Here is a 22,398-nt window from a genome sequence, read left to right on the forward strand (position 1 = left end):
TCTGCATATATATGTTGTGAATGACAGTTATCAGATGTTTTTAGAACCATCACCATTTCAACGTTTTAACACCAGTTAACATTCTTTTTAATATGTAAACATGTGTTTGCATTTCTTCAGTGAAATAACTTTACTTTGCTATCTACTTTGTATTCAGCCTAATTCCATTGCAGAATTTACCCATAGTGAAAATCCTCAATCTAAAAAAGGTCAAAACTAACAGTAGCAATATAGGTATAAGCAATCTGGAGAAACGTGTTGTATTCACAGGCTCAAACATTCTATTTGCAGGCAAAAACTTGTTTCATGTGCAGGCCGAAACTTGTTTCATTTGCATGCTGACATTTTTCTCATCCACATTGTCGCCCTGGAAGTTTAGCGTCGTTGCTTTCTCAGGTTATCTGGGGATTCCTGGAAACAAAACAACAACCGAATTCATAAATGCAAAAATTGAATATAAATGTTTGCTAACTTTAGTCAATGTTCAAACAATCAATGTTTATAATATTTACATCACTGTGAAAATTAATGATAACAAAGTTTTTTTGAGCAAACAAAATGTACAAGGACCAAGAAAACTATTTAATTCATTCAACACTGATAGATAATATTTTTTCAAGATAAAGTTGAAATTGCTGTTGGAAATTGTTTAGTAGAGAAAGAAAAAAAAATGGAAATAGCATTATTTATCTTACAAAACAGGTTTCCTCGTTTTATTGATTTGAAAGTCATAGAAAATCCGCTAAAAAAACCTATATATACTATGAAAGGGAAAACTTTAAAACTGTTAATTTTATTAATACAAAAAATATGTCCTTTAAGCTACAGTAATAATAATTCAATAAATTTATGAGTTAGTAACTTGCTTAATTATTCATGTTCTTAAAAGTAGCAGTTAAGTTTAGTATATTTAAAACAAGAGATGTGTTCGTCAGAAACACAATGCCCCCTTTTTGTTTGGACCTTTGACCTTGAAGGATGACCTTACCCTTGAACTTCACCACTCAAAATTTGCAGCTTCATGAGAAAGCCGCTTTGAAACAATTTTTTTTTCTGTTTTTTTTTTACCTTTGACCTTGAAGGATGACCTTGACCTTGAATTTCCACCGCTAAAAATGTGCAGCTTCATGACATACACATGCATGCCAAATATAAATTTGCTATCTTTAATATTGAAAAAGTTATGGAAAATGTTAGAGTTTTCGGACGGACAGACGCCATATATTTGACATTTGACCTTGGAGGATGACATTGACCTTCACCTTTCACCACTCAAAATGTTCAGCTCCATGAGATACACATGCATGCCAAATATCAAGTTGCTATCTTCAATAGTGAAAAAGTTATGGCCAATGCTCAATTTTTTGGACGGACGGACAGACGCCATATATTAGACATTTGACCTTGAAGGATGACCTTGACCTTCACCTTTCACCACTAAGAATGTGCAACTCCATGAGATGCACATGCATGCCAAATATCAAGTTGCTATGTTAAATATTGAAAAAGTTATGGACAACGTTAAAGTTTTTTTCTGACGGACAGACAGACTGACATACACACATACTGATACACTGACAGACAGTTCAACTGTTATATGCCACCCTACCGGGGGCATAAAAATCAACAAATCAAATGATACTATAAATTCTATAATTTCTACAAATATATTAGATATGATTTATCCTTATATATGTTATAAGCAAACACACTGACAAAATTGTAACATTTTTTTAAATAAATGAAACATAGTACAGTTCATTATTTGGTGAAGGCAGTGAATGAAAGAATGAGAGTTGATTCTTTTTATACATGATTTAAAGCAAAGAACATATATAATATATAACACTAAATGAGAGTCTAATGTCAAAATACCACTTTAAAATTCTCACCCGTTTTCTACGCAATTTCCTTCGTTTCTAAAGTCATATTGAAATAAAAGTTCATTTTTTTTCTATACAAATTTACTTTTGAATACTTTTTTGAATGAATACCTTAATCTATGCACAAACGAATATATGGCATAGAAATAAACTTCAAGTTTGATTAATTGATGTAAAAATTAGGTTGATAATTACAATGACAAAATCAGAAATATTCAAAAATATGTTATTTGTATTTTTCAAAAGAGGCTAGTATCTGTTATGAAATTGAAACACTTTCTTAAAATCAAAATATGTTTACATTTGGAAATTGCTAGAAAGGCAGTATATTATTGCTTTTTATAATGTAAGCCAATTGTACAGGCACAGCTGCTACTATACATATATAAATGACATAACATTAACAACAAGAAACATTATGTATTTAGACAATTTAATTAGAATAATTAGAATAGTGTACTAACAGTCTGTTAACAGTCTGTCACACTTGGAGTCATGGCATTAAAAGTAAGTTTATAAAAAGTTGTCATTTGTTGTTTCCAATTCATGAGTTCATTAAGTTGTTTAGTGAAACGGTCCCCTGGCAGGATGTTCACTATATAAGGGCAAGCACACGTTATCCAGAGAGAATATTCACATACAACCACCAACACTGCACTGCAAACTGGTATATATACACAGTATTGTATAACAAACATCACAAACTCGATTCAGGCCACATGCACAAAACAATGAAAATGATTTTACATTATTTTAATGGGAACACATGTGATGAAGTGTTTGTTAAATTGATAGATTGATGGATTAAATTTTTTTTTATAGCACTGAATTTATCATCTCAAAATAGTTTGAACCTCATTTCATAAAAATCAAAAGCAAATCTAAGGGCACATATTTCAGTAAATAAACCATAAAATAAATGATGCATGTCCATTGAATTTACAGTGTAAAAAATCTTTGCACCAAAAGTACAAAATGGTCATATATGAGAGGTTAATGATGTTTGCAACAATAAAGGCTGACAATTATTCACATCATACAGTAAGAAACATTTTACAGGTTAGAAAATGACAAATATGTGATACATGAAAACACCATATGGTGCTAAAAAAATGAAAAATGACTGAAAAATGTGATTTTACCATGGGATCTAGAAAAATATGAAAGCTGAACCATATTTTGCAAATCTTACAAATAAATATATTTCGGAACACACCCCATTACCAATATTTATTACATTTTGGAAAACCACGTGAGCAGACTTACATATTGAGGCCATGAGGCGTTTATTTTGAGATGAAAATTGGGACATTCTTATATGACGCTCTCCATCTGTCTCCTATAAAATGTTCAACCATATTGCCATAGAAACAAAATTTGCAATTGTTTTTAAAGAACTGTCCTTTAACATAGAAGAGGACATGAAAAGCTCGGCATTTTAACAAACTTTCATCCATGATCTTCAGATTAAATTTTATCCATGGCCATTTACAACACAACACATCAATAAACCCTCATATTGGGGCACTTGTTATTCAAATCAAACCAATCACAACTGCGCACAATAATGCTTATTACCCCAATTATAATTTTGGCACAAGTTATTCCAACCAATCCATTGCTTTTTCAGGCATAAGTTATTTCAATAATTCAAAAGCTATTTTTGGAAAAAGTTATTTCAATCAATCTTATAATATTTGGACCTAAGCTGATCAAATCCAACCCATGACTTATCAACAGAATATGACCACTTATGGCACGTTTTGTAAAATATGAAGGAGAGGGTGTCAAACGTTTTGATTATCTCAAGTGATATAATGTCAAGTATTAGATTATATGAAACAACATGTCACACTATCAGTCAAATGAAGCGAGGATGTGAACACCTTGTATCACTTCAAGACATGATGTTTGTCTTTGCATTATCTCACGTAACAGGACACAAGACAAAGGAGAAGGACCAGGAGTTGTCCCTGATTAGCCTATGCAGATTTTAAATATTTTAGACTGGATTTTTGCTAATAAGAGACTTTCTTGAAACGAAAAAGATCATAAAAGCGGAAAGTGTCATCCCTGATAAGCATGTGCAAACTGCACAGGCTAATCTGGGATGGCACTTTACGCGCACAGGCTAATCTGGGATGGCACTTTACGCGCACAGGCTAATCTGGGATGGCACTTTACGTGCACAGGCTAATCTGGGATGGCACTTTACGCAGATGCATTAAACCCCTTTTCACAGAGAATGGCCCAAATATTTGTAAAAGGTGAATCACTGACAACAAAACATCAAAATTACACTGACATTGACAACATTGTTAACAGGTCAAACATAGGTACCATCTGTTTACAGATCTAAGTCCGCATACGCAAACTGAGCAAACTACTTTTTCTTTAAGGGTATTATACTCGGCTGAAAATGGCAACATTTTATCTTAACTGTCTGCTGAACAAAACACATACCTCTGAAAATGTTAATATCTAAAGTTCAACATATTGTTTGACAAAACAAATGATACTCAGAATGTTAAAATTTTGTTTCAAATGACTGAATTACAAAACATGTAGACCGGAAAATGTCAAAATTTTGAAAATCATCTTGCAGACTCTGTGAAACTTCCAACATATTATCCGTTTTAGCTAAAATCTTGATAGACATATGGTAAATTTAACATGACATTTATGCTTGTTATCTGTTTTATTGCATGTTAGGAATATAGTATTATGTCACCTAAATGTTTTTTTAGACAAGCGTTGGATCAGAATCTAAATCACTTGAACAGCAAATTACGCTCTCAACTGTCAACAAATTAGTACCTTTACTTATGACCAGTATTTCTTGTGCTTTTTAACATGGCTTGGTGGCACCATATATTCTTATTACTGGCATTTGACATATATTTAGAAAAGCTTCACAATTATCCATCAATATTTGTGCATCAATGAACCTGTTGAAAATCAACAATAAAACATGAAAATTAGTGTCCACATGCGGTTACTTATACAGAAACATTGCATAATAACAAGAGTTGTCCCATGACAGCACACTTGACTATTCTTACAGTTTGATAGTACATGTAATAGGGATGTTCTGTCCTGAAATCCGTAAATCATAAATTCATACCGATATTTAAAGATAACTATCTGTTACTGTAGTTATTTAGCGTATACAAGCTTAAAGCTTGACATTTATGATTTAAAACAAGAATATAATCATAGCAAGCAAGAAACATGATTTTTAACTATTAACCACTTAACGAATTAGTTCAGTTAAATTTAAAGTTAGAAAAGTCTGCATTTAAGCTACCGAAACCCCCCAAAAAAGCACAATACCTCCATCAAAACCCCTTAACTTAAGTTTTTTTAGTGGAAACCCTATTCTATTTTAAGTGGAACAACTTTGACACAACTGGCCCAAAATGCAGTCCAACCCTAGGTCTACATGAAAGCTACCTTCAAACCATTTCACCAAAATATCTCTATCCTAACTGAAGTTATTGAGCACGAACTATATTACTATTTTTAGTAACAGTGACCTTCACCTTGACCCAACCGATCACAAATGCGACCCCATGGTAGGTATGCATGTCAGCCATAATAACAGTTGTTGCAAGCAAAAGCTTACCTGAATTTTTAAACTACAAACATTACAATAAGGGTCATACTTCTGCTATTGCATCTCCCAGTTATGGGCCTTAGTTGTTGACTTTATACAATGATCCCAAAAATGTGTTTAGTTTCAATTGCATATCTGAAGTCTTAATGGAGATATTTACTTGTGTCATGCACACTTTATAATAAGTAAAATTAATTTCATCTTGCAAGCAAACCTTAACCTACCATAATTTTTAATGTACAAAAAGGAGCATGAGGTGGTCAATGGTTTCGGTCTTGTTTTTGTTTTTTTCGATAATGTCTAGTTAATATAGAGATAAAGGATATTTACGAGCAAAATGTAACCAGAATGTTATAACAAGAGCACCGCATAACGGGTGCCACGCTCGGCTGCGGGTGCAGTTTTGGTTAAATGAAAGCTTGTAATATATTTTTTATTTTTTTTAGAGGTCACAGTGACCTTGACCTTTGACATAGTGACCCAAAAATGGGCGTGGCATGTAGAACTCATCAAGGTTCAGCTACATATGAAGTTTCAAAGTTGTAGGTTGAAGCACTTTGATTTTAGAGCCGATGTTCAAAACCTTAACAAAATGTTAAGGTTTCAGCACGACGCGGACGGCAGACGTCAGACGACAAGCTGGCTATGACAATACCTCGGGTTTTCTCCGAAAACAGCAGAGCTAAAAAGGAGCATAATTCTGCTAAATTGCAGGTCAGAAATAAGGAATTAGGTCAGGGACCTAACAATAAGCTTAACCACATAGTTTGAGTAGAAACAGGGGTATGGAGATGTTGCACGTTTCCCATAACCAAATTTGCAAGTACAAAAAAGGATAAAAATTATGCTTCATCACAGATAAGAGTCATCGTCATCAAACTTGTCAATGTCTTCAAACAATGACCACATCACATGCATAAAGTTTATATTTAAAACCTGCCAAAGAGTGCTATGAAGATGTTGCAGTTATCTTTACCAAAATCTTCAGTACAAAAAGTTAGCATAGTTCTGCCAAATTGCATGTCAGAGTTATGGAACTTGGTCAGAGACCACACACAATGACCAACAAGAAACCGTTGGAGACGGGTGATGCTCCCCATAGTTTTTTATACACAATATTGCACTATATATTCAGATAAAAGGAAACGTCTTGAGGGCACAGTAGTTTGGGGGACAAGAATTTTTTATAGAAAATTTCAAAGGGCCATTACTTTGTGAAAAATCATCCGACCAGAACCCGCTGATAATATGCACATCTCCGCTTGGTAGTGAAGCTTCCAATAAAGTTTCATTGAATTACGGTCATTAGTTGCTGAGAAATAGCCTGGGCAAGAATTGCACTATATGTACATTTTATAGAAAATTTCAAAGGGTCATAACTCTGTGAAAAATCATCTTACCAGAACCCGCTGATAAAATGCACATCTCCTTTTGGTAGTGAAGCTTCACATAAAGTTTCATTGAATTCCGGTCATAAGTTGCTGAGAAATAGCCCGGACAAGAGTTGCACTATATGTACAGTTTAATTTTTTTTAAAGGGCCATAACTCTGTGAAAAATCATCCGACCAGAACCCGCTGATAATATGAACATCTCCTCTTGGTAGGGAAGCTTCCCATAAAGTTTCAGTGAATTCCGGTCATTAGTTGCTGAGAAATAGCCTGGGCAAGAATTGCACTATATGTACAGTTTATAGAAAATTTCAAAGGGCCATTTCTCTGTGAAAAATCATCCGACCAAAACCCGCTGATATTATGCACATCTCCTCTTGGTAGTGAAGCTTCGCATAAAGTTTAATTGAATTCCTGTCATTAGTTACTGAGAAATAGACTGGACAAAAATTGTGCACGGACGGACAGACGGAAGGACGTCGGACGGACAAAGCGACGACTATATGCTCCCCCCCAAAATAAATTTTGGGGGAGCATAAAAACACATGTATTAAGCATGAATTGAATACCTGAACAAGAAACAGTTGAATTGAGATGGAGATGAAATGGCGATGTAGCACCTTAACCTGAGCATTATTTTCATGCAAACATTTGGGTGAGTAGTTTAGTTCAGACTATTCAGTGGATATTCAAGCTAAAAACAAGGGCTGTTTGTAAAACATGCATGCCCCCCGTATGGGCTGTCAGTTGTAGTGGAAGCCATTGAGTGATACGTTTTTTGTCACTGTGACCTTGACCTTTGACCTAGTGACCTGATAATCAATAGGGGTCATCTGCCAGTCATGATTAATGTACCTATGAAGTTTCATGATCCTAGGCATACGCATTCTTGAGTTATTATCCTGAAACCATTTTACTGTTTCGAGTCACTGTGACCTTGACCTTTGACCTAGTGACATGAAAATCGATAGGGGTCATCTGCCAGTCATGATCAATGTACCTATGAAGTTTCATGGTCCTAGGCCTTAGCATTCTTGAGTTATGATCCGGAGACCATTTTACTATTTTGAGTCACGGTGACCTTGACCTTTGACCTAGTGACCTGAAAATCAATACAGGTCATTTGCTAGTCATGATCAATTTACCTATGAAGTTTTATGATCCTAGGCCTAAGGGTACTTGAGAAATCATCCGGAAACCATCTGGTGGACGGACCGACCAACATGTTCAAAACAATATACCCCCTCTTCTTCGAAGGGGGGCATAACAATCTGGTACAAAATTATTGTGCTTAGCATGCTTGCAAATTGTTAACAGAAAGTAAGGCAGGAACATGAAGACACAAATATTGTATTCTAGACACTGAATTTTTATGCAACAACCATGAACATTTCCAGCCTCAGTTGTGGAAAATATTTTGATGTATTAAATACATTTATGTATGTATTTACTATATGTAACATTATTAAACAGTATTTAAAGTAAATACAAAACCAGACAACAGACTAGCAAGATTTTATCACCTCTCTACCACACCACTGTCCATCATTTTGCCAACAATTTAAAACAAAATTATGCAGAAAGAGTTGTCTTCAACATATCCTAAATAATTAACTTCGAGTATTAAATGGCAATGAAAAAGCATGCACAGAAAACCATGCTATTTACAGTTGTATTATTCGAACACTGAGTCTTCAGAGATTGAGGGCAGACTTGAAGAAAGACGCCCCTATGTATAAAAAAAATTAATTAACGATCAATTAAAAGAGCAAAGAAAGCCATGGCATTTCTCTTTCTGTATATTGATTTCAATAAATTAATTGTATATTGCAATACATGATATGTTAAACTTATAAAAACAAAAACACATTTTTTTAAACATTTGTTTGCACATGGAATCAATTAAATTATTTAATTAATAATACCCTTAATAATAATTATTATAATAGTAATATACTACTGTATTTTTTACAGCATGCCAGTGAATAATAATAATAACACATTCTACTTAGGCTCACAGAGTAATTACAAGGTCAAGCTAAACAAAGACTTAATGAAGCAAGTTATACCTTCTTTGAATCCCTAGTCCTGTCAGATGGTGATGTGACAGAGTTGTTTGGCGTGTCTTGTTCGTCAGTTGTGTCAAGCTTGTGTTGCAACCTAAACAAGCGCGGATTGTAATTCCTACAATTCAAACAAAGCCAACAAAACGGGATAAGTGTCGAGCATGTGGAAAATACCAGCAAGTGGAGGTAATATATCACTATACAAAGGGCTAGGTTCACGAAGGGTTGAAATATGCCCTGTTTCAGAATTAAATGAATTTACTTTTATCTTATAGGGCAATCTATTGTATATAGGAAAACAACATATTTATAATTAGTATCGCTTTATTATGGTTGCTATGGCAACATGATAAATACGTGAGAATATTTGTTATGGTATATAAAAATCAATTGCAAACGTATATATATACATTATACGTCATCATGAAAATTATAAAATTGTACATGAGTATTGAATACACAGCATGTTGTAAAAAAGCAACAAATAGTTGTTGGTTGTCATGGTAACGAGTAAGACATTGACATTTTTCTACATTTTTTGTCAAAGAAATCAAAGAATATAAAGTATAATTTAACATGCACAGCATACTTTGCCTAATGCATACCCAATTGATCGGAATATATGCAGGTAAGTTTTAATTAATAATTTCTGAAACTACAATTGCCGTTTCCATGGAAACAATTTAAATGTATATGATATATGCCACTTTTTAAAGTAAATATCGATCGGCAAACAACATAAACCGAACAACTTAAAAATATATATTAATTATTGTATTATTCAATTGTTTAATTACTGCAATAAAAAATGAATCTTTGATGATTAAGATGTTACTATGGTAACGGATTTTTAATTAGAATGCAAACAAATAATGTACATACTAAATACAAGCTTAACATAAAGCATCCGGTTGGCAATTTAAAATAATAAACCAGTTACCCAGTATTACATTATGATAACAATTTGTTATAATTCACAATACTTCATGGTATTACATATCATAAACAACAGTATTTTATACAAGATTTGACGTCTTCAGCGTTACAAACGCATCAACGTATCAAAATGTTACTGACATAAGCAGACTTGCATATGATAATGTATTATAATGCACAATACCTCATGGTATTACATATCATAAACAACAGTATTTTATACAAGATTTGACGTCTTCAGCGTTACAAACGCATCAACGTATCAAAATGTTACTGACATAAGCAGTCCTGCATATGATAACAATTTGTTATAATGCACAACACTTCATGGTATTACATATCATAAACTACAGTATTTTACACAAGATTTGACGTCTTCAGCGTTACAAACGCATCAACGTATAAAAATGTTACTGACATAAGCAGTCCTGCATATGATAACAATGTGTTATAATGCACAATACCTCATGGTATTACATATCATAAACAACAGTATTTTATACAAGATTTGACGTCTTCAGCGTTACAAACGCATCAACGTATCAAAATGTTACTGACATAAGCAGTCCTGCATATGATAACAATTTGTTATAATGCACAACACTTCATGGTATTAAATATCATAAACAACAGTATTTTATACAAGAATTGACGTCTTCAGCGTTACAAACGCATCAACGTATCAAAATGTTACTGACACAAGCAGTCCTGCATATACCTTAATTACGTCAAATAACGTACAAATGTCTCATCTATGAGTGTATACTTTTCACTTCACAGACAACGGATTTTAGTTATGTAACAAAATGATACAATATTACATTTAAATATTCCTATCATCCCAAAAAGATTAACGTGTTTTATCAGCCGAAAGCTTTTAACAACAGCTGGCAAGGGACTATAAAAGCGAATGTACCGGGTGTTTCACATAAATCTTATAAGTGACACGCACATATGTATCTATTAAGTACGGAATCCGGATAGTTCCATCTATAATCTCGCCCTTCTTTCATCAAGGGCGACACACGAAGCGACGCACGAATTTTTGCGCGACAATCGCGGCGACGCACCATATTATGCGCGACAGTCGCGGTGACGCACGATATATTTAACACAATACATCGCCCTTGTGTAGGTAGCCCATAAGGCTATATGTCGCTTTGAATATCTCGTGCGACGCCGCGACTGTCGCGCATAATATGATTAGCGTATTATCTGACGGTGTATTGTGCAAATAAAGCAAACATACCTTTGTAACTAGCCGTGAAGAGTTTGCCAAATCAGTTGGTAGTTGTTGCTTCCTCGCGGCAAAAATGACGGCATCTGCGCGTGGATCCCGAGCTCTTCAAGCACAGAGGTGGCATCACGGAAGCCTCTGTCGACAACAAATATGTCGTTTTCCTTGACCCAGTTTTTAATTTCTTCGATGTTGTTTTTAATTATATGATGCAGAATTGATGCGTCGTTATTTTTGCTGTTGGCCAAATATGGACCGATTACGGAAATAAAATATCCTGATGTTGTTACAATAACCATGGGTTTAACTAATGGTCTTCCCTTGTGCATACTATATGTTTGCCGTTGAAATTGAAAGTTTCCACTTTTTTGAATGTAGATGTATGTTCCGTCGAGAACGAGGATGACTTGTTCCTTATTTTCCGTGAAAAGAAGTTGTGCCAAATTACGCGTATGTTTATTTATTACATCTTCGCGTGAAATGTGTGAAAAGCCAAGATTAAAAGGCACAAAGTCGGTCATAAGTACTTTTCTGGATGTTTGTATGGCTCTTCTGACGCTTGATTTTGAAACGTCAAACAAAGTTGACAGGACCTTATTTGATAGACCTGACTTTAACTTAAACAAGAAAATTCCAATAGTAGTTGCTACAGTTCTAGCAGGCGTGTTTCTTATTGATAATTCGACGGCTTTCAAGAGTGCTAATAAGTTCGACACCGAAATGCCGGTAAGATTTAACAAGTCTTCTTCACTGAAAGTTGTTAAGTCATCAAACGACAGCCTCTTACTTTTTGAACATACGCAGTACTCTCGAACTGCAGTAAGAAGATTAAGAAGAGATGATCTGTTTAAAAAAAACATTGTCTATTGTAGACAATTTTGAAATTACATTTTATTCAAAGGATGTACCATTTTGCTTGAAATGACCGGGACAATACCTACTTTCCGCTGTTATTAAAATATTATGTTGAATGAAGGTTTCTGTCCTTGTAGAAGTAGGAACGACAATCAATTTTGGTCCAGGTTTCTTGCAAATGAAACAATAAGCATGGCTTTTTGATGTTGTTTTAATATTCAATTTGATTGAAGGAGGACTGTTTGGGAGAACATTTTGCGGCGGCAATGAGCTGGTAGAGGCACAAGAAGGTTGTTGTGCACAAGAAGGTTGTTGTGATGCAGCGTAACACGCTGGCCGACTACACTTGCCACAAATAAATTGATCTTGTGTTGTTTCTATCAGGAAATTCTTTTTTAAATATTTTGCGACATGTTTATTTACAGGACGGCGTTGGTGTATTTTGAGCCGTTTTTCGCATAAAATACACGCTTTGAGAGGCATTCTGCAAGAAAAAGAAAAATTATATTAGATGTTTCTCTTTAACACAAATATAAAACTAAAAAAACGTTAAAAAATTAGGTGCAATATTTTTTACAAAATTACGTTTTTATTTTTGCAGTTATTGTAACAAAAAAAAATGACTTCAGCGAGAATCGAACTACAACCATCCGCGTGGAAGTCTGACACTACATCCATTACACCACACAGACAATCGTTAAAAATATCGATAATGATGTATATTTATTGAGCAATATGACGTTCACTGCAAGTGTCGTCATCTTAAATGGTTTTAATTGTTTAAATCGTAATTTCTCTCAACTTGCACGTTTTCAAAAGCTTGAACATTTTTTCAACCAATTCTATACAACTATATATAAATTGCGATAGAAAACAACGGTTTTCACAACAATATTGCTGGAGTCGTCTGCAGTCGCAATACACCAGAATAATCGAATGGATCTGTCAACAATTTATTGACTATTTCAACAGAAGGAACACCATTTTTACGATAATAAAACATTTAAAATGGTAATTTTAAATGTATGAAAGTAAAATAAAGATTAAAACTTACGTGAATGCTAGTGATCCTTTAAAATTATCGATCTGAGTGTTGACTACATGTTGTCATGGAGCGATGTAAACAATCATGCAAGAGTTGATGCCCTTCCTAACCGTAGTTAACAAAATTCGTATATTTACAAAAAAATATTTTATCTTCGCATAAATGAAAAGACACATTACACTGTGCATGGAAAACGTGTTCTAAATATAACCACAGTATGAATCAACAACAAAACACATATAATTTACTTTGTGTTTTAATGTGCAAAACAACGAGGCATTTGGGTTACACTGTAACTTACATCTACCAATATTAAAATTCACAAAAGTTCAAAATTGAATATGAAGGCATATTTCCGACACAACGTAATTTTTTGATTGCATCTAACTCCGAAATATGAATCAAAACTTAAAATATGAAAGTGTGGGAAACTTGCCTTCATATTCTATTATGTCATTAAATGTCCAAAAATTGTCAAAATTTAGGTTATTTTGCTGAACTATACATGTTTGTGGTCAATTGTAGAGATGTTTAACGCAATTTGTAAGGCAAAAGTGCTTTTTAATGAGACAGATAAGATGTTAAGCTCCACAAATATACCAAATTTATGATGATTTTTGAAACTTATTTTTTTACAATTTCATAGGGCATATAAAGCTGCTTCGTGAACCTAGTCCTTTCAGGCTTGAGGATGGAACCATATTATATGTTTGAAAGTTTTTAGGTCAGGCAATATTTCCAAGCTGCATCCTCAAAATAATTATAGGCTGATATGTCGAAAACATAAACATGGGATACACAGCAGCAATACATGGGTGGCAAAATGAATTTTGAGAAATCTGTAATTGGTCAGACATTATTATGTTTTAATCATATAGACTTAACCAGGTGTTTGTGAAATATGTATGCCCACAGACTTGCTGTAAATTCATCAATCTGTGCAAGTCTACAGAGAATATTTTTGTATTGCATGCCTAGTGACCTTGACCTTTTATATTTTGTTTGGCAAATCTATAGGCATTTTCCTTCCTATAACCAGCATACTTACTTAAATGAACCTAGGTTAACCTTTTACCACTTAGATACCTATTTTCACGCATATGTATTTAGTTCTTAGAAAACATTAAATTTGACCTTTCTTACTAGATTCAAGTTTTAAAGGCTTCATCTGCAAATCTTAGATACTGATGAGCACCCAACAGAATAAAACCTGAAGAGACTAAGAGATACTCGCAGGCTGTTCTTGTTTTATAATGTTTACACATAGGCATTTTAACTTCGCTTATCAGCATACTTATTTAAATGAACCTATGTTTAAGTAGTCTATAAATCTTGTGCTGAAGCTTTTTAATGTTACAGGCCTCTGTAACCTTGACCTCTGTCAGATTAAAATCAAAATGGATTAATTTATCTTTTTAAAGTTCACCCAAAGTTACCCGCATACTATGTTGGATAATAATAGTTCAAAGTAAACTGTACATATTGTGTGGAAACATTTTTCATGTTGCCAATTTTGTATGACATAATGAGCATTCCGATTTGGATGATTGTAGATCAAAGCCTTATTAAGATACCTTGAGCTAAAACAAATTTCATGTTACAAGCTCTTCTGACCTTTACTTTTGCCTTGCTGAACCAAAAATCAAAAGGACAGGCGCAAGGCAAAAAAACACATTTTCCTTCAAAACGGGTATATGCATTTGCAGATTTTCTGAGGTTTCACATCATTGTATAGGAGATTCTTTTACAAAAATATCAAGGTAACATATCCCTCAAATATTGATAAGAAATTTATTTACGTTTAGAATTATATAGCCAGTGGCCCAATTTTACTAAAAAATTTAATCTAAATTAATAAATGCAAGGATTGTTCAACTTAAGTAACACTGCAATATGCTGTTGTCCAGTTGGATGCATACATTTGCCTTAAAACTAAATAATTGCATCCCTGAAAGCCATGAACATGAAATCATACAGCTTTGGATATCACATTTTCCATTTAAAATGTGTATGCATTATATATTAATTTGTTTATATTATATTGTACATGTTTAAGTGAGGAAATTTAAATTTATGCATATATCAAAGTATATGCAAACTTGCATTTCAGGAGTTTGTTTTTTATAAAAATGTTTTCATAATGCTTTTTATATAAAATGTGCATGAAAAAATAACTAGACCTTAATCTTTACAAAACAGTACCCTGTTTTGAAAAGGAATTTTGATATCACCGTTTTTTTTAATTAAAAAACAGTGTTTTTTACCAATTAATCTTTACAGTAGGAACTCTTTAAATAATAACAGATGGAACAGATTTGAGAGTGTTATTCATGAACATTGCAACTGGCAATTTCATAAATGATATGCGATTTAGAATTTCTTAAAATAATGCAATCTGATTCATTCAAGTATTGTCAACCAAAAGATGTTGTGATATACTCTAAACAATAAATCACAGACAGGCATTTATTTATTCTGCATAGGCTCTGCTTTAAAGCTAACTAACATGTTTTGACTAGCATCATAATTCAAAATTATTCACTATATCCACTTTGGTAGCAGAGGCTATCTAAATTGAAAAATGTCTATAGCTATTTTGCTTATAACAGAAGCAAAATGATGATAGGATTTGTGTGTATCTAACAATTTCTATATTCTTACTGGAACAAATCAGAAGGCAATTATTCAATCTAAGGAACATATATATAAATGATTCTGTGACTTGTTTAGGTCTGTTATAAAATATATCAATTTTTCCAGATGAAGTCGGAGTTATATTTATCTGTTCATGATGTTATCATTTGGTTATATTTCTTAAATGTTGTTATTAGTTGATAATTGTATACTGAGTAATTCGCAGTCTGTTCAGATTGTATGCTGTTTGCTGCTTATCAGTAAATAAGGGTAGGAAATAAAGCCTTAAACGCTTGAATTCAGTAAGAACAGTATTTAATTAATTGCAACTTTTTAAGGGACTAAAAATGCGTCAAAAAAGTATCTTTGTGGGAAAGGGTTAAAAGGGCCGTCATGGCCCTTACGCATGCCTCTGAGTTTAAGGTACACCAATGTTCAAGAGTTGACCAAGAGACCTGGTGACCAAGTGACCTAGTGAACAAGTGACCTGGTGACCAAGTGACCTGGTGCCAAAGAGACCTGGTGACCAAGAGACCTGGTGCCAAAGTGACCTAGTGACCAAGGGACCTGGTGTTTGACCCTTGACCCAGATTCAACCTTGGCCTTGATATTGGCCATATGAAAATTGTGACAAAGTTTCATCAGTTTTGAGTAATAAATTTGGCTTTTAGAGAAGTAACAAGTTTTTTTCTAAAATTTGACCTAGTGAGCTAGTTTTTGAATGAACATTATCCAGATTTATACTTGTCCTAGATATTGTCAAAATAAACATTCAGAAAAAATTTCATTGAGGGTGATTAATTTATGTAGCATTTAGTGCGATAACAAGATTCTTTAAAGATTTGTCCTCTTGACCTTGTTATTGGCCAAACGTAATCAGGATTTCAACTCTGTCCATGTATTGTCAATATGAACATTCTTATCAAGTATCATAAAAATTGAGTCATACATTTTAGGTAACAAGGTTTTCTAACTTTGACATGGTGACCTACTTTTTGGTTGCAGGAAACCGTTTTTTATGTTTGGCATATTGTAACTATAAACAATCTGACGAAGTTTAATAAAAATTTGATGAAAAATGGGGCTTCTAGTGTGATAACCAGCTCAAATATGACGACACAACTTATGACACTGCATGGCAGCTGGACATATGGTAATTACAATAGCGTGTGTGCTTTTGTTATGACAGCAGTATTCACTACATATACACATGTACATATTATATATTTCTTAAGATAACATAGTTACAAAACCAATTATGAGAAGAATATATTCACAATATAATTGTATATATTTTAGATGTGAAGAATATCATACAGTGCTTTAGTGTAATTGTATATTGAGAATAGTCATTATTAATGCACAAGTATATTCCTGGTTAGACACCGAGTTTTATGCAGGCCCACACCTTAATTAACCCTTTCCCACTCAGAAGCTAAGTTAAAATGTGAAAACAGCATAAAACCAAAACAGCCTGCGAGTAACTCGCAGCTCTGTTCAGGTTTTATGCTGTTTGCTGCTCATCAGTACCTAAGGTATGGAAACAACGCCTTTAAACTTGAATGTAGTAAGAAAGTTCTTTTATTAAATTTAACTTCTCAAGGGACTACAAATGTGTCAACATACGTATCTAAATGGGAAAGGGTTGATTACAATATCTTAGGCACACCAGTCTCTATTGTGAAATATCATATTTTTCACACCTTTTTCTCATGCAGGTCATTTAACCCTTTACCACTTAGATATGTATTTTGACGCATTTGTAGTCCCTTTGAAAGTAAAAAAATATTTAACAACATTTCTTATTATATTCAAGATTTAAAGGCCTCATTTCCAACCCTTAGATACTGATGAGTAGCAAACAGCATAAAACCTGAACAGACTACGAGTTACTCGCAGGCTGTTCTGGTTTTATGCTGTTTGCACATAGCCATTTTTACTTTGCTTCTGATGGAGTAAGCCGTGTTAAATGACAAATTTGTTATAAAATATATTATAATACTTTATATAATAATATCCACAATTATTATCAACATTTTAAACATTTTAACCTATAACATAATATAAAGGGAATGGGTATTTTATATCTTAATGAATTTTGATCAATTAAGTTCACAAACAAACAATGAAAGTTATAAAAATTGTGTTTGATACGTATTAAATGTCTAGGTAAATGCTTTGCAAATTCTTTTGACATTTAAAATAAGAACAAACATTGAAACTTTTAAAGAATGTAAACATAAATTATAATTGATTTAGTACTAAAATGACATTTTTACGAATACAAAAAAATAAATATTGAATTTTAATTTCAGGCTGACTTCAAAACCATCATTCAATACAACTCCAAAGAATTATCATTTTCCATTTTTTTTTTAATTTTCATTAATTGTTTACTTCTTTTCAGATTAAAATTTTAGTGACATTATTTAGATCAATAATCGTTAATACTGTTAATCCGCGAATATAATACACACTTTTTTACCTGCCCATTTTTTCTTCAAGTAGGGGATGCGTATTATACACGAGTTTAGAGCAGAACAAAATTTTTCCTATGAAATTTTCAATTTAATCGTTGTAATTCGCTGTGCGGCAGCCATTTTGAACTACACCATTACATCAAAGGGGGGCAACAGGGCTCGTGCTGTCGTTCGCCATTTGAGCCATTTGCGAAAATATTAAGAATTTGGCTGAATAGAAATCTTTTTTGCGAAAATCGAAAATTTAGTAAAATTTCGTTGAAAACATACGCCACTTATATCGGACTGGTTTTCTATATTTGTCTCTTTGTTCTAATGAAAGTATTCGCAATTCGAACAGTAAACAAAACCCGGTCTGTACCCGATTATAAGACATCGCTTGACCTTGTTATTGAAGTGCACATGGTAGCTGGCCAATCAACATTGAGCTCGCTCACACATGAAATGACGTTGTCGAATGAAACGTGAGAACGGGAGGAGCTATCGATAATATTGGGTCATTTATGCGCAGACACATACTTTGAATACACAGTTAATATCGTAGTCTGCCTACAAAATAGCGACCGGACGCTAAGTCGTATAAAGAGATTAGCAAATGAAAAAAAAAACGTGACAACGCCAGTAAATAAATATTTCTAAGCTGACCACTATTTATCTTTCTACCGCATATTTACCATATCTTCAGTTAAGAGTGATAATTAAATAATTAGTTCTATGACGCTATTAAAAATCTATTACACCTTTCTGCTGATTGCCGAATTAAATTGAAAGGTGATAATTAATCATTTTTTTTGGGAGGCGGAAAACTACAACGGGCGAGGCATGGTATGGTATTGCGCAAGGGGGGGGTAAGAGGGTTAGGGTTAGGGTTAGTGCTAGGGGTCGGATTAGGGTTTGGGTTAGCCTAAACCCAACCCTAACCCTAACCCGACCCCTAACCCTAACCCTTACCCTAACCCTTTTTTGGGGTTATCACCCCTGACCATGCCTCGCCCGTTGTAGTTTTCCGCCTCCCTTTTTTTTACTCCCAAACTACCCTCAACGACAGCAGCGTATTTTAATTAAAGGGATCATGAAAAACACGAGCGGTTTAATTGTATTTAAAGTTTAATTAAAGTATCGAGTTTGTAACACTTCGGAAGAGTAATTCATCTAGACTATATACTATAAAAACGGAAGTAACCACTTTGTCTTCTTATTATTTCAATATTATTATAATTATTATCGTCATGAATATTGTAAAATTGAATTACATGGTAAAACAAAAACAGCGTCTCTGCTTCTTTCTTTGCAATTATGACTGCTTGACCCGGATGTCAGCAAGGGGCCCGTGTGTTATCGGTAACAATCAACGGTAATATAAACAATAGACAGAGATATTTATTATGCAACTGTCATGACAACAGCACTATATAACACATCGCGAACAATATACCAGCCTGAGGGTATTACTTTGAAACAGATGCTTGACAACGCCAAATTGATTTGCTATTTTCACAACACAAAAATAATTGACACATTATTTCGGAAATGGCCAATTTCTGACACTGATTTTTTTAGTGCGTATTTTACTCAGATTTTCTATTTTTACGGATAAATTTTGACAAAACTCGGGAGAGCGTATTATACACAAGAGTGTATTATATTCTCGGATTTACGGAATACATCACAAAACACCATGTATAACAACAACAACATCAGGCGTACCACCTTTTGACTTGGTTAAAGCAGCGTGTGATTGGTGTGAGAAAGGGTGAGAGTACAAAACAAACAGCACATGCAGCCACGTGTGGGATTGTGAGACAGTTAAATAGGTTACACTCCACTTGCGTACATGCTACACTTTTCCCGAGTACCATATTGGCCATGAATGAATATGCAGGAAAACAACACAGCAACTCAACAAAAGCACTCAAATACATTAGATTTACCGTATTTATAAGTTAAATAAACTAGTTATATGTTAACAAAAATGTATTATTAAATACAATTTTTAAAAGAAATTCAACCAGTTAAAATGAATTTTTTATGCTTTTGATGAGTTGCTAACAATAAATGAGTTTTGTCACAAATAGAAAAAAAACTATTAATGTAAGCCTTAAACGTTTTATATGAGCATTACTTATTTCATTATTATAAAGTAATTACTTTAAATACATATCAGTAAATCATGTGTGTATATTAAAACATATTTTTGTTGCAAGATACTTTTGCACATTTCATTTGTGACATAACTTTTTGTATATTTAAGAATACATGAACAAAATATTTTTTTCATTTTTACAAACACACAATTATCAGGTGTTGATAAAACACCAAACACCATTACCATGTTTATCATTAAAAGTATTTCAATTTGCTCATTCAAAAACTCTTTATCAGTAATAATTTTTTTACGTTTCTAAAACTTATGAATAATAACATTATCAAGAAAAACATTTCATTATAGAAATTATTGTGTGTTTTTTTACTAATTACATTGAAAAATATATAATATAGATAAACAATGTTTGTACTTGCTACACAGAGTATAAACAAATTTTTAATGAAACAAAAGAAAAAGTATTCTTTTCTGGCTTTTATCAAATGACAAAAACTAATCAATAATAATTCCATTAAAAGCCAATGAGGCTTATTGACCACTCTTTGCAATTTTTATAAGCTAATAACTTTGGCCTTTTTAGTGCTCAACAGAAGAATTGTATTACTGGCAGGCAATCTGTTATTGAAATTAAAAAAAAAAGCGCCATGCAAGCAATGGTAAAAACTTTGTCAAAACCCATTGTACATAATAGTATTTTACAATGTCCCTTCCATAAACAGGGTGAGAGAATAAACAGAAGCTAAAAAAACAATCTTTAATTGACCCGTTGACGGTATAAATACAAAACAGCTAACACAGCCCTCATGTAAACCTTAAATACCGTCTCATTTCTTAAATTTCCTTCCTGATATTATATTGAAACATAGATATTTAAATGCCTGAGAAATACTGTAAAATCCCTATCATTTGATGTAAATTTAACCCATCTATGCCTAACGTCTAGAAGAAAGGCCTTGGCGAAGAGCCTAGACCCAGACGAGACGCTGCAAGATGCGGCATCTCGTCAGAGTCTGCGCTGTTTGCTTAAAGGAATTTCTGTAAGAAATATTCTAAATATAGAAATTAATATACTAGACATCCCTAATTTTGGAAATAAATTGATCCAATTTAAAAGGATAGGAGAGTCCACTAGACATAAATGGGTTAACTTTTGGTGATTTTGTGATTCCTGAATTTAATAAAAAAAAACACTTTGGAAAATGACAAACACATTTTTTTCTAAATAAGAACTCCAAGAATGTATGTGCCTATGAGTCATTTTTTCAAAAACCTGAAACTTTATTGCAGACATATATAAATTATTTTACAATGAATTATGGGAAAGTAGTCATTCTAGACAAGAGCCCACGGTTGTTGATAAAGCATAGCAAAGCTGAATAAGTATATGGGTTTTGACAATTCACTTACACATACAAATCACCGCCAACTGGTGCAAACTCGCCATTACCAGTGTAGCGAGCTTTATAAACCAATCAGCAAATAAGCCACGTCTCTTTCACCTACCTGATGTTCTTCTCGTAGAGTTCGTCCTCAGCTTTCTTCCTGCGTTCCTCTTCAATCAGGGGTACTGGAGCCTCCTCTGGGAGTACTTTGATTGAGTTTTTGAGGGTTTCGTGCTGTTGACTGGAGTCAAGCACTATGATGAAAGATAAAACTTCTGTTAGATATGTCCAAGATGTCATACAAAAGTGGTTGAAATTTCATTAATACTTAGTTGATGAAACATGATATAAACTTAAAAAAGCACTATTTTTTAAATTAATTTCTAAACATGCTTAAGATTGGGGTTTGGGAGACGTCACATGGAAATGATAGTTGGCCCCAAAAGATAACGAATACCAACAGGCCAGCAAACTCACATCTGGAAACAGGAGGAGCTGACACAGCTCTACTCTTCTTCCATGATGACAAAGTCTTAGAAAGGCCTGAGGCACCTGCGCTGGATTGGGAAACGGGTTTCGAAACTGGTGGAGCTTCGTCTGACTTCTTCCGCACTGGTTTAGGCATGACTTTAGGCGGAGTTTTTCTAGCTGTCGGTGGTGAGGGCGAGGGCGACTGCCTTGCAGCGAGGCCAGCAGAATCACCAAACTGCTGAATCTCACCAAAAAGTCTCCCATGATGGGCTCGTTCATCCGATGATGAGTTCGGAGAT

General features: G+C 33.6%; 1 protein-coding gene across 1 annotated transcript; it reads right to left on the minus strand.

The window, feature by feature from the left end:
- Positions 1–289: 289 nt before the first annotated feature.
- Positions 290–22,398, minus strand: LOC127839407 (uncharacterized). Its single transcript, XM_052367772.1, has 4 exons — positions 22,106–22,398; positions 21,750–21,882; positions 8,959–9,073; positions 290–411 (listed from the first exon to the last, which is right to left on the minus strand). The coding sequence occupies exons 1-4, from the start codon at positions 22,251–22,253 to the stop codon at positions 376–378; spliced, it is 432 nt and encodes a 143-aa protein (XP_052223732.1). The 5' UTR covers positions 22,254–22,398; the 3' UTR covers positions 290–375.

The sequence above is a fragment of the Dreissena polymorpha genome, chromosome 7, assembly GCF_020536995.1.
Source record: "Dreissena polymorpha isolate Duluth1 chromosome 7, UMN_Dpol_1.0, whole genome shotgun sequence".
In the NCBI taxonomy this organism is placed as follows: Eukaryota; Metazoa; Mollusca; class Bivalvia; order Myida; family Dreissenidae; genus Dreissena; species Dreissena polymorpha.